This window comes from Euprymna scolopes, chromosome 16 (genome assembly GCF_053919585.1).
Source record: "Euprymna scolopes isolate OS-2025 chromosome 16, ASM5391958v1, whole genome shotgun sequence".
In the NCBI taxonomy this organism is placed as follows: domain Eukaryota; kingdom Metazoa; phylum Mollusca; class Cephalopoda; order Sepiida; family Sepiolidae; genus Euprymna; species Euprymna scolopes.
This window is the reverse complement of record NC_136497.1, coordinates 51,037,096-51,053,893: the sequence shown is the minus strand read 5'-3', so window position 1 is coordinate 51,053,893 and position 16,798 is coordinate 51,037,096. Positions and strand designations below refer to the sequence as shown.

At 29.3% G+C, this 16,798-nt stretch overlaps 1 protein-coding gene across 1 annotated transcript in view; it reads left to right on the top strand.

Annotated features, from left to right (window-relative positions):
- The window catches only part of LOC145295950 (E3 ubiquitin-protein ligase RNF19B-like), a 197,538-nt gene that overhangs the window by 166,657 nt on the left and 14,083 nt on the right, over positions 1 to 16,798 (top strand). Inside the window, exons 5-6 of the mRNA XM_080141840.1 lie at positions 10,321 to 10,483; positions 14,964 to 15,072. Coding sequence (XP_079997966.1) covers positions 10,321 to 10,483; positions 14,964 to 15,072 — 272 coding nt within the window. The remainder of the gene's footprint in view (positions 1 to 10,320; positions 10,484 to 14,963; positions 15,073 to 16,798) is intronic.

Below are 16,798 nucleotides of genomic sequence, written 5' to 3'. Positions count from 1 at the left end.
TAAGAGCATTCTACCCCATGGATTAAATAAACTGTCCCATTCAAAACTCCATGCAGATTCTAAAATTTGACAAGATACGCTTGTACAAGACCAGAGGTTATATCATCTAAAACATTGTGAAAATGACATACAAGATAAGAACAGTAGTTCAAATGATCCGGATTATCAATCCTCATCTCAAAAATTCAGGAACAAAACAATTGAACTGTGTTTTTGTTCATTTGGTTTTGTTTTTTTCCATTTCATTTCACGTGTTTTGTAATCTCAAGCTTTGCATTTTAACATAATTTATTAAGAAACTTTAAGAAATTAAAATTTGTGTGGACCTATTCAAATCACTCTGCATCCTCAAAAACTCATCAGTATTGTGGTCAACTTTGATTCAATCATTCTCTTATTTAAAGAGTTAACTGTTGAAATACAACTTATGATTCATTTATTTCATTTTCGACAGTGAACTTTAAATCCTAACCATAATGTTTTATTTTGTGAAGAATAAAACTTTAATTCTTTGTTTTTACCTCCCTCTCTTAATGATGGTACAATTTACTTGAAAAGAACATTAATAATCAGTAAGACTTTTTAATATTTTATTTTAATTGAATAAAGCATTTGTAAATAAAATTAAAATATCGTTTGAAATTTGGATTTTGGTTTCTTATTTTGAAAGTTTATTCAAACATTTTAAGAGAAATATTGTATTTTATTTAGGTGGTTGTACCATAATTCAAACATCTAATAATAAAATTATTTTTGCAATAAAATTGTACTAAAAAAGCACCTGCATGTTTTTAATGTATTCAGGGCTCAAAAACAATAAAATTAAATACTGAAATCGATTAAAATAAAATGTCTTTTTAAGAATACTGACCAATATAGGCATAGAAATCTGCCAAAACAAATTATTTTATCTACTTTTTAAGAAAACTATTCCAGTCAGTGAAATAGGGGAAAATCTGACTTTATATGTGAGATTAGAATTTCAGTCTCAGGACAAATAAAATTAATTTCAAACAATTTTACACCATGTTTGTCCTTTTTACAAACATTAAAATAAATAAAAAATGATAGTAAAACTTATCTCTAAAATACTTAACAGATTTTTATCAAAATTATATGATTTGGATTCTAGAATATGTAAAAAATTAAAGGATCTTAAGAATTTTATTAAAGTTTAGAGAATAGTGTCCAATGATGGTTGACCAAATTTGATGCAAATCTGAAATATTAGAATTTTCAAATGAAAAATTATGCTCCTAAAATCCCTTTAAAATACTCCAAAGAAACTAAAATTTGCAGAATATTTATTGTATATACCTATTATTAAAATTTCACAAAAATCAGTTATTCTAATTTTCACTAAGGACTTAAATCTCTTTTTTCCCCCCTTTTCCATAAAACTAAACATAGATCACATTTGGGCCTCTTATATCTAGCAACTGTTCTGAAATTCATAATGATCTGTTTAGGACTGAATCCTCTACATACAAATATATAAATGTACCTTTTATATAAATTATTACTGCATGTTTTTTGTTTTTTTTATTATCATATTAACCCCAAACAAGGTATATTGCCACTGATACATGAAGGCTACTGTGAACTACCTACAAAGACCCTCTAAGTAGGGATTGAGCAGCAAGGTGTCTTGACATTACCTTTAAATTTCTTCACATTACATTTAAATTTCTGCACATTAGTACAGTTGGAAACAGGGAGGGAATCCCAAAGTTTGAGGAAAGAAACAGTAGAAAGCTCTTTTTTATCAGTAGATACTACATTGGAATTTTGCTGATTTTGGGTTATTTACATTGAGAGGATACTAGTGCTAATAGTTTATCGGAATACATTCCATTAAAGTACTTATAAAATAAGCACAGGAATGCAACCATTGTGGCAATGAAATGAGCTGGAGCTTAGTTGACAATGTGGGACCCATTAGATTGGAAACTTTTTTTAAAAATCTTGTCCAATAGAGGTAAACTAATGGTTGAGGCACTGGCCCGTATATGGCAACAATATTCTGTGCATAGACAAATGGTGGCTTTGTCGAGATATAGGATACTGTCGGATGTGACTTTTTGTAGCGCAATAGAGGGAGCCTACCTTATTTGCAGCTACCTTGGCAGTGTTTTTTATGTACAAAATGTTCCAATTCATGTTATCTGTGAATGTTAGGTTGAGGAGTTTGAATGATGAACTCTAAGCTAGTGGTTAGAAAAGTCGTTTGTAATTGTATAAGGAAAGGAGCTTTGTCTTAGTAGAATTAAATGTTTTCCATTCATTGTAGTCTCCATTCCACTACAGACTAGAGATCAATTTCTAAGATTTTAGATGTTACCTTGGATATTTGTACATTCGTTTTTCCCATTATCTGGTATAGAACACAGTAAAATATACTAATCTCTGACGCAATTTCATCAGAGAAGTTGTTTATGAATATCAAACAATAAAAGTCTAAGAATCGATCCATGACGCACACACCTGGACTTTTCTCTTGTCTAAGAAGGATCTGGTTATATATATTCATCCAGAAATGCCATACAATTTAATTTTCGGGAGAACTTATCAAATGCTTTTGCTCTAACTTCCCTTAACTAGTCCAATGCATGGTATATGCATTCGGAGATGATTTTTAGACAAGCCCATTTTACTGCAGATGTCCTATGTCAGAAAGAAGTTAACATTTATGAGGTGATGAACTAGCACTTGGTTTATTAACAACCCAAATATTTTAGCAAAGAGAGGGTGGAGATTAATGAGGCGGTAATTGAGTGGGTTAGTTCATTCACCAGAGTTCTTGAATTCTGGTACCACATGGGGAATTTTCCATTCATTAGGGAAGCAAGATTTGATCAGGTGTTTGAGAGTTTGAAGGGATAGGAGTATCTCTTTATTAGTATGGCAAGGATAAGATCAGACCAACATGCCTTGGAGGTGTCTGGGCTTTTTATGATGTCATGGCACAAGAAGAGATGATTATCAAATTGAGTGTAGCTTCTGTCCACAAAAGGAAATTTTGGAGGAAGTAATTTGTGAAGTTAGGAGCAAATTGCCAGGCAAGCAGTTCAGCCTTCTTGGTTGCTATGCAAGTGACATCATGGTTGTTGGATGATGGGGAAATTATTGACTGCTCATTATTTACTAATTTCCCAGAAATCCAGAGTTCCTAATTTCTGCAGCTCCAGCATTGTGTGGTCATTTTGATATAACTTCTCTAGCCTGCGACTCTTTCACTCTTACAATGATTTCTATCTTCTATAAATTTTTGCCCGTTTGTATCCAATTTATGTTGGCTACATTGACTGAACACTTTTTGCTTTTGTGCAATAGCAGTCTAGAATGTTTGCTGGAAAACATCCTTTTAAAGAATGGGATTTAACAGTATGTTTATAAGACTGCAGAACATTTAAAGAATGTAACTTGCATGGACTTGTTTTTAAAATATTTACAATTATTTATATAAAAAACTGAATGAGTACTATTGGGAGCTTTCAGATGAAAATTTTGAAAGTATCAAATTTCCTAAAAGTTATAACAATGTGATGAAGAAAAAAAAAATTTAATTTTCTTTTAAATTTACTGTTGCATAATATTTTCATTATAAAAAAAAAGAATGAAGAGTAAACAAATAAAAATATTAGATGAATTTTTTTTTTATCTGAGGTGTTGGAAAAAACTTTACCATTCCAAAGAGACTTCAGCATCTAAGACTGCAGAGAATTGGTGAATACTCAAATATGCTTTGCTGTTCAAAAATAACATTATTTGAAAAATATTTTTTAAATTCAAAATGTACTAAAAATTAAATTTTAAAAAATCTCAAAACTATACATTCAGAACATTGGTATTTATTTATATTTTAATTTTCTAACCTAAAATAAACAAATAATTACAATTCCAAAATGTCTTCCCAATTTCATAAAACACTATTTGACATGAAATGACCTATATAGGGTCCCTTTTTACTTGCCTCCCCTTGAACAGTTAGACGTACTCATTTTTAATGGGAAAGTTCAGCTACTCAAAAGTGATACTCTAAGCTGGGAAAAAAATTTGTCTCAGTCTAGAAGGATTTTTTATTGACTGACCAAGGAGAGAAAAGGTGTGATATCGGAACAAATGCCATGCTTTGATTCTAGCCCACAAGATTGTCATAAAACAAAATTCCAGTCCCATCCAAAGAGACTTGAAATTTTCAAATCTGTTATAAAACTCACTGTGTCTGTCTCCATTTTTTTTTTCTTTCTCTCCTCAGAGATGCAGAATTGCAGAGCAGTGTGAGGCGGGTCAAATGATTACATTTTTTTATGGGTCATTTTTTATGAATCTTTAGCCAGTAAAAATAGCTGCTGTGGGGACAAATTGTAAGAAATAGAAACTTGAAAGGCATGTCGACTTGAAGTTCCCTTACACAAGCACAAATATATATATACATTTATGCTAACATTAGTTAATTTTTTAGCTATTTCATATCCAACTGATGATGGTTCAAACGGTAAAGACTAAGCGCTATATGTTTTGATTTTGGTTTCAATTCTAGTTGATGACAGTAATTTTTTTTTTTTTTTTTTACACTTTTGAAATCACTATATATTGGGTACAATATAATAATCAGAATTGGCTCTATAATAAATGAATTGAAATATATTTAAGTGTATTTTATGACTGGGTATCGCCAGGCACCCTGCTACTATTTTTCAAAATAGTCTTTTTGTGGCTGGCATCAATTATTTTTTTTATTTTTTTTAATAGCTGAAGAGATTATGGGCTTTCGGTACAATTGAAGCAGGATTAGCTGACAGAATTTGTTAATAATCCTATATTAAGCTCTTTTCATCTGAGATTTTTTTCAATCACTCTTGCTTTTTTGTTTCATTGACATGTGTACAGCCATGTGCTTTTTTTTCTCTTCCTCTTCCCTGTGTCCTTGCTGATTTTCCGTTTCCATCTCCTCTCTCCTTGAAATAGTTGCTTTGACAACGCCTGTTTACTCTTTTTCCATTGCATACTGCATTGCTTATCTGTTACAGACGTCCGGAGGAGGGGATAGGAGGTGACCTGATCCTACATTAATACTTGTGTTTAATGTGTGGGTGACTGCTTATGCTTCCTATAGTTTTTGATTAAACTATCACTTTTCTGAAATAATTCTAGTGTAAATAAATATTCTGTATTTATACTCGCTTGTACCTACCCAACGTTACAGAAGTCTTTATTTTTGTTTTCTTTCTCAAATTATTTAATTTCAATAATACAGTGAAAGTTAAATTTTCTCATATTATTTGGCCATTAAATATTTAATAATTGATTGCAATGTTAATTGAACTCTAAAATTATTGAATCTAAATAAATAGCTTTCAAAGCATTCAATCTTTTAATACATGAAGATTTTAAATGTTTCTAAATTCCTTTAAGATTTTGAAAGGCTATAAAGTAATTCATTTTTTCCCTCAACTATTAACAAAAGATTAAAATGGTTGAGTTGTTTATGAAAAAACATTGTGGAAATTAATTTCGTAATTAGTTTTAAATAAGATTTTTAAAAATTTTTTACTTTAAACTATTACATTTTTTATTTCGATAAATATTTGATTAATAGTAAATAATAAAAATAACATCTGCCGTGTCTAGGTGAGAAGCAGACATCCCAGAAGTGGTCACAATGTTATAGAGATTACAAGGGACTTTAAAAAAAAAAAAAACTGTTAGGATTACAAGACGTTTTTTTTTTTTTATTGGGAATCAAATTCACAAGTTTTCAGATTTAACTCTGGCCTTTCGGTGCAAAATAATGAGTACACTATTTGGTAATATGCAGTCATTAGTACAACCTATGCATTTATGGATATAAATAGTGAGACAATTTTGTTGTGGATGTTAGTGTCAAAACTAGCAATGGCTAATTGGTGGATGGATGTACAGTGTTTCTTCAAGGAGAATGCCAGGCAAATGTTTGTGAGCCATTTGTATGATGACTTAACATTTTTTTGGCAACAGATATTCCTTTAACATTTGATTAAAAAATCAATCCAATTTGGGAAGGGTGGGGGGCTCATTTCTGTCAGTTTTCACTGTTTGATGCATTAGTTTTTCTTTTTAACCAATTATTTACAGCAGGAGTATTACAAAAATGCTGTATTTAAAAACTTAAAACAATTTTCTTTTAAATAAAAATATTTTAAAACCACTATGATTATCTTATAGGATTTCAAACCGTAATACACTAAGCAAAATTATTAAAATTAGCAGGATTGTGAAAATTTCACTGTATATTAAAGAAAATAGGTTTTAATTTTGTCTACTTGGTGGCAAAAGTCAATATAAGTTAAATGCAATTGGTGAATAAAAGAAAAGGCATTTGATATGTTGATTTCAAAATGGATAATTATTTCTCTCTCTCAACATGCTCTTCTCATATATCAACACTTGTGAATTACTCATTCTTTGTACTCTCAGCTCCAACCCTTATTCTTTCTCCTTTCACTGTGGTGACCGTTGTTGCTATAGAAACTAAAGTGTAATGCACGAATGGGCAACACATAATACATGTGTATTTTGTCCATTCATGCATTAAACTTTTAGTTAGTGATTAAGTGTTTTTGTCCATTTAAAATTTGACTGTCATTCTTCATTTTCTCTTTATTTATAAAGAAAAATGATCTTTTATGTAGATTGGTACTTCATACTTAAAATGCTTTTTGAAAAATATAAAACAATTTTTATTTTTGATTTCTTAATTAAAAATTCTGTATTAAAATTTCAAAGTGTCGTTAGGGTTGAGTTTGCTTACATTCAATATAGCAATTGAGATGATCCTGATTATCTGTTGATTAATCCTTTATCCCTACTTAAGAGATAATCTCTGTTCAATCTACAAAAATTAATATCCTATGCTATTTTGTTCAATTCACTTGCTGAAATCAGCTTTATAGGGGTTTAATCTAAAATAATTGAATAAAATACCTTTACTGTCATTTTTTTATTTTAGAATTAACATTAATTTTGTCTTTAAAAAAATGTGTTTTGAAAGAAGGACTAAGAAAACTATATATTAATACGATAGTGTTATTTTGTGTGTCATGCTTACATCTTTTTTCTTCCAAATGACTTTTGTTTGATTGTTATTACCTTCCATTTCTTGTAATAAATAATTTTACCAAGAATTTTTCACAAGTTTTGATTTTCCTGACGGAACTCAAGTTATATACATACATATATTTTTTTTCTTCATAAATTTTGGATTCGGTTTAGATTCAAGCTGATGCACCCAAGTCATATGCATATATTTTTTATTTTTGAAATCACAACTTTATAATATATAAGAATTGATAGAAAATTGACTCTATAATAATATATACAAAATCTGCATAAATTAAAATATCATATTTAAGCATATTTTATGGCTGAGCTTGCCGAACATCCCTGCAAGCTTAGATAAATACTTTTGCAGTTTTAACAAAAGAGCTACAATAAAATCAGGGCATCTCCATTTCTGCTAAACATCCACAGAATGCCAACATCAATATATTACATATGAAAGAGTTCGCTGTGAGATTTCTACAGATCCCACTATTTTTTGATTACATTAAAATATTTTACTGACATTCATCCCAGATAATTTCCTAATTGTGTAAAGTAAATTATGTTAAATAACAAAATGGTAAACAGAATATTTCAAAATTAAACTTGTATGCAAAAAAAAACTAAAATTAAAGTATTAGTCTTATATATATTACCCCAGTGTTAGCGTCTATAAAAATATATATACACCAAAGATTTTATTTATTGTAACTGGTGTTAGAACTCTTTGGAGTACCTAAAAAAAAAAAACGCTTTTTCTCTCTGGTGTGATGAATTAGTCCCCTCAAAATTTGTTGTACCTTTCATCATTTGCTTTGACATTGTGTGTGAGCCAAAACTCTCAAATTAGGGACTTACTAACAGATGTACTTCAATGTTCTGTCCAGGAAAAAAAATAAGTTAGGAACACATCTGTCAAATTTCTTTTGGAAACAATTTTGATATCTTTAATTTCAAAAAATCATGGATGACATTATGGGAAACATTCTTACTATAATTTTTAGCTATTTAAACTTTTAGGTTTTTATGACAAACCTAACATGTCTAACCAATTCCTTTATTGCCAGCAAATAAATATAGATAGACCTGCTTTTTTGCTCAAACTATCTAATGATAATTGAAATGTTGTGCTTATTATAGCAGAGAATATCTGATAATTTATCAGATTAAACCGCAAAATACTTCAACGCAAGTAAAAATATGAGGCTACAGTGAAAACTGAGAAAAAAAACTTTATGGGTCTATAAACTGTAATTCTTTGAACTTAAGTTTTAGAATCATTTAAATATGCTCCAATTTTGAGTTTGTACATTTTTACAGGGTTTAAATAACAATTTTTACAAAACAAAAAAACTAACACCAAAGAATTAAAAAAAAATGATTTATTAAGCATGTTTTTGTATTATGATCATGCATAATTTTATGGGTAATGTGCTGACTCATATACCCACATTGCCTGGGCAGTAGATTAACTCAAATTACATGCCCAACTTTGAACGATTGGCACAATCTTGTTCAGTTTATGTAATTTTTTTTTTTTTTTTTTTTTTTTTTACAAAATTACATGTAGTAGTTCTACAGTTTACAGATAGTGCTGAAATGTTTTTATTTTAAAAGCCATTTTTAATATAATTCTTCTGAACTTTCAGCTAACAATTTATTAAAGAAAAAGATACTATAAAAAATGAATTTCATTTGAAAAATCTGATCCATAAAATAGCATGGTTCATAAACTGCAGAAGTACCAAAGTCTGCTTAGACATCTACATTTACTTATAGATGGAGATATAGTGCAAATAAAAGATACAGTAAAAATTGAATTTACCTTGAAAATCCTATGTGAAAATTAACACTGTAAAAGTATCAAAATATGGAGTACCTCTGCAGTTTACAAACGGTGCTAAAATAATGTTATTATTTATAACAACTTCTTGGCATGTTAAGTATTTGGTACCATTACCTAAAAATGTAATAAACAAAACAATCATATCCAAAAAAAAAATATGGTTCATACACTTTAGAAATAACATGGGATTCGGTGAAGACCTCATTTTTTTATGTACCCACATAACCATATTTGATAGCTATGCAGTTCACCTTATGAAAATCATATCCAAAATAGTATCGCTGTCTATACGCTTTAAAAGTAACAGAAAATGAAAGATAAAACGCCCCTCTCTATTTATCCGTAAATATATCTGCATAACCATATTTGATAATTCTACAGTTTACATTATTCTGAAACAATAACATTATTTAGAAAAACATTTTTAACATGTTAACTAGTCTGTATTTTGAACTGACAATGTAAACATCTAAATTCTATTTTTGTGGCATAAATTAATAAAATTTGATTAGTTTTATGAAATTTGTTTTCAAAAGTGTTAAACTAATCACTATTGTTTTTAAGTTAAATCGTTCAAGTATTTAGTCCTTGCTCAATGACATGAAGGTAATATGTGAGTTGTTTGTTCTTTGGTGTGGTGCTCCATGGTGTCTATTCTGTGCAAAAAATGTGAAAGGAGAAATCCTTTTAGACCAGAGCAGTTATTGAAAATATTCTGGTTTTTAACCTTTTAAGTCACTCAACATTATACAATTCATACCTTTTAATGGAATTTTAGTTTTAATCATGGAAGTTTGGTACATAATTGAATTGCTATTTTAATGGCGTAGATTATTAAAATTGGAGTTGTTTTATAGTTTTTATTTTATTTTTTTCAGAAGTTTTATGCTAATAGTTGTTTTATCAATAATATTCCTCCATGCAATGGTAATGAATAATTAAGAAGGTAAGGAATTTGAGTGAGCATTCTTTTTATATATCAAAGATTTAACATTATATATGAAGAATGGGAGAATTTAAGAATATTTTCTATAAGAACAAAATCATTGCAGTTAAAGAATTTCTACAATAGAAAGCGTTTAACTTAATGAAGTAGGAAACACCATGTTTTAGTGTTCAATTATATTTTAGTCTTTCACAAATAGGATTGTCATCAGCCAATCAAAGCACTGTAAAAATAAGATACTAAAGTTAGAGGGAGCATTTATTGTATTTATATAAAGAAATTAGATTGGGTGGAAGATCATATCACATGATATGTAAATGAAACACTGATGGTCTGATGTGAAAAATGTACATCTGAGTTTTATTTTTTTTTTTCATTATGTTAATATTCTCCCTACCTGAGAATGATTTTACATTTTTAATATTGATAACTTTTTTCCTTTCAGTCCTTCTGGATGTACATTTTGGGGCAAGAAACCATGGAGTCGCAAAAAAAAAATACTGTGGCAATTGGGGACATTAATTGGTGCTCCAATTGGAATAACATTGTTCGCTGGTATTGCAGTTCCTGCACTTATTATTGGTATACCTGTTTGGGTAGGAAGAAAGGTAAGTTTGTTTGTTTTTTTTCCTCTCATGAATGAGAATGTTTTTCAATTTGTCCATGTCCAGCTGAATCTAGCAACAAAAAGAAATTGAAATGGTACTGTGTAAGCAAGGTGTACCCGAACACAAAAGACACAACATTGAAATGAGCAGTAAATCTATACTCACAATAACCCTACCACACTCCCAATCCTAAAAAAAAATTAAATTGCACCTGAAAAAAAAAAAATTTTATATACTGGGTCCCTTGTAGTACTTCAAATGAGATTTGGGAGATACATGTGTGGTAAGTATTGAGAAAAACATTGATCACATTCTGAAGACTAATGCCAACTGCTATCATTGAAACAAGAGATTTGAACAGAAATAAAGATTGACACTAAATCAAACACCATAAAACAAGAACAGTCAGAAAAGGACATTCCAACTACGCTGTAACAACAAATTCAAAGCAATGGAAGAAATATCAATGCTAAATTAAACCACACCATAAAAACTAAATTATGCATAGCAAAATAATCCAATGAAATATTAAAAGAAAAATCACAATGAATCGAATCTTATGAGAATATCTGGCAGTCTTATGTTTACAGGAACAATAAGATTCACATAGCATTACATTTTGTAGAATTATATACTCAAATGGTAGAACTGGCACTAAGAAAATTCCATAAAGCCAAATCCCTCTGGAGACCATCATGGCAGATAAGATAGCCTGAGATAGGCAATCTTTGTATCTGCAATAATAAAATATGTACTTGCAACTGGATCATATTAAGCACTGAATCTGACTGATCCAACCACGTATATGGATAACATGGGGAAGATCCGTGACAAAACATATGGGAGTCACTATTTTCCAATCATTTGGGGAAAATACAAGCCCCCAAAGTTTAGAAAATACTAAGATGAAACCTAAAAAGTTTAATTGGGAATAATTTTGAAACCACCACAATCAAATAATAAATTACCACGTGAAATGTTTAAAAACTCTATCTGAGAATATACCAAAGTCATCCACTCTATTACTAAATTCCTGAAGCCTTAGTATGACAATGAATTTCTAATTGTACATGTCATGATGTTCTGAGAACATTTAATTTAAATCCCATCAAAGAAAACCTAGTCTTATTTTAAAACAAACCAAGACTTGATAAACTTTCTTGAAAGAAACCCAATGTGAAAATCTGTATATTCACATCAATAACATCTGTGCCAGGAAAATAATCATCTTCTGTTGTTGAACCTCATTCATGAGAACTAAAAAATGGATAAAACTCCTAATGATAGCTATACACTGGAAAAATTAACATTTTAGTTTCATATGTGCGTCTAAAACCAACTATTAAAAAATTCTAATAAACGGCAGACCTTTTGAAATATACTAAAAGAAATCCTACCGATGATCAAAGAACTATCAGTTTTAGAAGAGTTTTACTTTTTGGGTTAGCCCTAAAAGTTAGTATATAAAAATACAAGCTCTGTGAGCTTTTTTTAAGGATTTTGAAAGTTAAATTTAATTATTGTATTGTTTATTAAATTATTACTTGAATCAAATTGTTATCGAGTTATAACTAATTCTCTTATGATAATATTGTTTTAATCTTTATGAAATCATTGGATATAACTAAATTCCAAAATATTTTCAATCTTTTAATATATATGAATTTACTAATATTTTTAAAGCCAATACTTATATTCAATGGTTTTAATGCTTCTAAATTCTTTTCAAATTTCGAAATGGTCACAAATGAATCTATTTTTTTTTCTTTATAACAAAACAAATGCATTATGGTGGATTTACTTTCATAATTATTTTTATAGGAATTTTTTAAAAAATGACTTTTCGTACTTTACATTGTTGTATTAATTCAAATTTTAAAGTTAGCATATTTTTTTTTTTTTTTCAATGGAGATAATCATTGACAAGTTTAATATTCTTATTGATACATTGTATGCTGTAATCCAAATTTTCCAAAATTTTATACATAAGTTACATAAACTATTATAAGGATTCAATAGAATCTAGAAAAAATAAATGTAAGTGGACAAGTGCAAAATATAAACAGATTCAAATCATATATGAACATAGTCTAATTAGTTTTTTGTGGTTGAAAAACATAAATTAACACTTTTACTCAATTATGGCTGATGGGATAAGAATAATCTGCACCCATGGATTAAATAAATGATTCGGTTTGAAATCTCATTCCAGCTTCAGAATTCAAAAAGATGTTATTGAAGACGATTGTCCAAAACATTGTGAATAAATATAACAACTAATGTGAGCAAAAGTGTCTGAATAATCCAAAAGCATTTGTTTTGATTCCTGTTTTCTTTCATTATTTGCTAAAGATTTCTGTGGAGAATGGAATGAAATATTAGTCAAACAGATGTTTTTGATTTGAATTGTTTTTCTATATTTAGTTGTTGTACATTTCTCCATTCATTAATTCTCTCTACAATGGTTTATGTATTTGACCAGGATGTACTCAATTTGTACCAAATATTTTTTACAGTTGAACATTTTCATATTTATTTAATCTGGATATCATTGTTTACGTATGCAAGCCAGTCTTAAATTGGTAATAATAGTCCAATCAGTAGATTTTTTATTAGACGATATCATCTAATTTGCACGAGTAATAAACATGGAATTATCTGGATAAATTCAAGATTATTTAGAGCAAGGTCAGAATAATTTTAGTTTTAACATATTCCCAAAAAGTTACTAAAGTGTTCGATTTTTTTTCTGTTTTAATTGGATCATCCTATGCCAGTAGGCATAGATGAAACATTGACAAATTGCAAGTTTCATAGCTGGTGCCATGACTTTTGTCATACTTTTTCTAATAGCTGAATATATACATGGATTACCATGCCTGTGTACATACACAACACCTGGTATCCTCGTCTGGTAATGACCCAGCTCTGTCATTTAAGTTCATTAATCTAACAAGAATTAGTGTGCCCATGTGAATTATGCTGTATTTAAAATGTTAAATTACATTTCTTTGGTTTCTAACCCTAATTTTTTATTTGTTAAAATATAAAAATCTTGTGATAAAATTCAAGGGTCAATTTTAGTTGACCTATACAGAACAAACATAGATCAAACATGGTGACCAAAAGTTGATAACTGAATGATTTTCTTGATAAAAAGATTATTTTTATAATAGTATTGTTGACAATTTTTACATGTTTATTAAACAAATCCAAATTTGGTACATAATTAATTCAGAAAAATTTATTTTAAAAAAATTATTTAGTAAACTAAAAGCTATGGAAATTAAATGAAATAGAATTCTTTAAAAAGTGAAATCCGGCTTTGGGATATTTTGGTAATGATAACTATCTAGCAGAGTCAGTAAAAATTAAAAATGTTGTCCTTAATCAATAGCAACCCAAAGACCTTTAAAAAAAAAAAAAAAAAAAAAAAAAAATGGAATAAACATTTTAATGAGGGAGTGATGTAGATATGTTCACTTTTTCAAATGCAGTAACTAAAGTTATTTTAAATTCATATAGATTTTTTTGCTTTCATTTAAAGTTCATGCCCAGCAAATGTATCTAATATTTCTAGCCTTTACAACTTAATATAGAACTTCTAAAAATGGTTCTAAGTTCAATTGAGGCTGCTTTTATTCTCTTTGCATTAAACTAAACCCAATAAAAAATATTTCTGTCACGACAAATGGCAGAACTTTGTTGGTGATAACTGCAAGATATTAAGTGGGTTGCACCTATAGGAAACCCTTTCCAAAATCCACTAGAGCTAGATGAAATGTCTAAGAAAGGAGAAATTGAGAATAATTAACAGGCATAAGCTCTCGTGAAATGGAGGATTCAATGACCAGTCCTTTGTCCCTCCAAGCTTCAGTTTTACAAATTTTAGACAAAAAAGTCTGAAAGATAATTGTATTGTATACGGCATAATTACGTTGACACACTGGTTGCTGTTAGATCACCAGTTAAGCAATGTTGTGCCTTGTCAGTACTAAAGTGGGTGACCATTTGGGAATTTCAGGTGCTGTATGTTCTCTCCACTTATCTCTACATTGTTTCCAGTCATCCTGGACTTCTTGCCACTGGACTCGAGTAGTGTTGTTTTTTTTTTTCTTCAGGAGAGGTGTGGTTGGGGATTGCATAACCCTTACCTCATAATTACACGTGCAGCTAACCTTACAGGAGGTATCCATTGTCTGTTGAGACTGAATAGAGGCAATGCAATGCATGTAGTTGTTACTTTAAGAGTGTGCAATGTTGTTTTAATCAAAGTAAGGCTTTATTGGTTTAGTATGGTGTTTGAAAATTCAAAATCTGCAATAAAGTTTGCCTATTAAAATACTTGCCTCAGTGTATCTTTCAAGATGTATTTTTCATTTTATTGCATGAGTAGATATTTAGTGTCGAGATCATGTTAAAAGATCATTTATTGCATTTTAATCGATGGTGTTCAACAAGAGTTTATTTTATTTTCCAGTTACACTCCAAATATGAGTTCACTCCTAAACACAGACGTAACGTCACCATAGTTACAGGTGTGGCTGCCTCGGTGCTTTTTTCTCCTGTCATAGCCAGCCTCGCTGTGGGTAAGTAAAGTATTGTCTATTTGTAAGTGAATAAAAAATATATATATTGACAACTACAGATATTAAAATATTGATTTAAATATATTTGACATGATGATAGATATTTGAATTTTTAATATTAGAAATTTTTTATTTTTAAGTTATATTAATGAAACCTATTATCTCCTGGAGAAAAAACTTGAAAGTTTGGAGCAATTTATTACATAATTCATACTCTCTTGCAAAGTCCTATCATTAAAATCACTCACTTGAAGGTTTTCCTTCTTATAGTAATTTAACTTATTGATGCACTAAAGAAAAAATATGGCTTATTAGATTACTCATTAAGCTTGGGTGAGATTGTTTACAATCATTTGAAAAATAGAAGATTAGTCTTTCTGTTGGCAATATTTTTCATTTCCTATCCAGTTATAGGTTAAATAGTATTGATACTTGTAGTGATATTCCCTATTGTTTATAATAGACTACTCTAGTCTTCTGTTTTATATGTAGGGTTACTATCTTTTGGATATTAATATAAATGGTGACTAAAGCAGGAGAGATAGATCCTGTAAAGTAAGAGTCTGGCAGGAATGTCACTCATGTTGAGAGTAATAGACTAAAACTTAGCATGAAATCTGTGTCTTGGTGAGTAAATTGCAAATTACAGCTAATTAGAATAATTTTTAAAAAAATGTTTTTTCTTTTTCAAATATTACTTAATCTCAAAATTTCATCTCAACTCCATATGTATAATATAGATATTATTATATTCAATTTAGGTAAACAAAATTACTTAAATTGAATAAAATATCTTTCTCTTTTTATGTAGCACTATCAACAATCTTGTGAAATTCAATGGTTTTTACTTTTGGATACTTTTAACCTTATATATATATATATATTATCTCATCAAGAAATAATTTAATTTACAAGTCAAAAGCTTCTGTAAATTCAAAGGGAATATTAATATTTATGTGGTGATCCTAACCAGATAAAAAAGCTCAATACAAACAATATAGTAACATTTAACTCATTAGAAAACACTCTTCTTCGAACACTTGGAAGCTGGGATTTGGGGGGGGGGGGTCTGCTACAATAGCTGGATTATTCTCATTTTGAATTCTTAAACTGGATTACTATGTATATGAATATTGCCTCTTATGACCATTTTATTTCTGGACCTACCTGATCACTAACCTTCATTTTTCATTTCTCTTCTGCATTTTATAAAATCTTTCCACTAATGTTTATGCATATATGATTAGTTTCATATTGTGCAGTTTCAATTTATGCTAGTATCAACAAAATCATATCTCCACTATGATAATTATTTTGCTAAAATCTTTCCTCTTGTGGAAAGAATACATTCTTTGAAACTCTTCGGATTAAGGAATTATTAATGTTGTTTTCTGAGTTTCCTGTTAAATAATAAATTCTTGTAAATTATAGGATAGTAGCTATCAAAAATATGCTCTTTCTAGCGCATGTTTTTGCTAATCTGGAAGGGTAGTATCATAGTGAACGAACATATACTAAATCAAATAAAGGAGAAGATAATGTCTGATAGAGTAGCTTCACTGTGATTCAACACTACCTGCTCTCTAAAATAAGAGTTAATGCCTGAGAGGATGATACCATAACAGAATAGATAATATACTACCTTACCCCCTAAAAAGGAAAGTAATCCTGAGAGGAAAATATAAGGAAAACCAGACATAGCCTATACTGACCTCTTAAAAAGAGG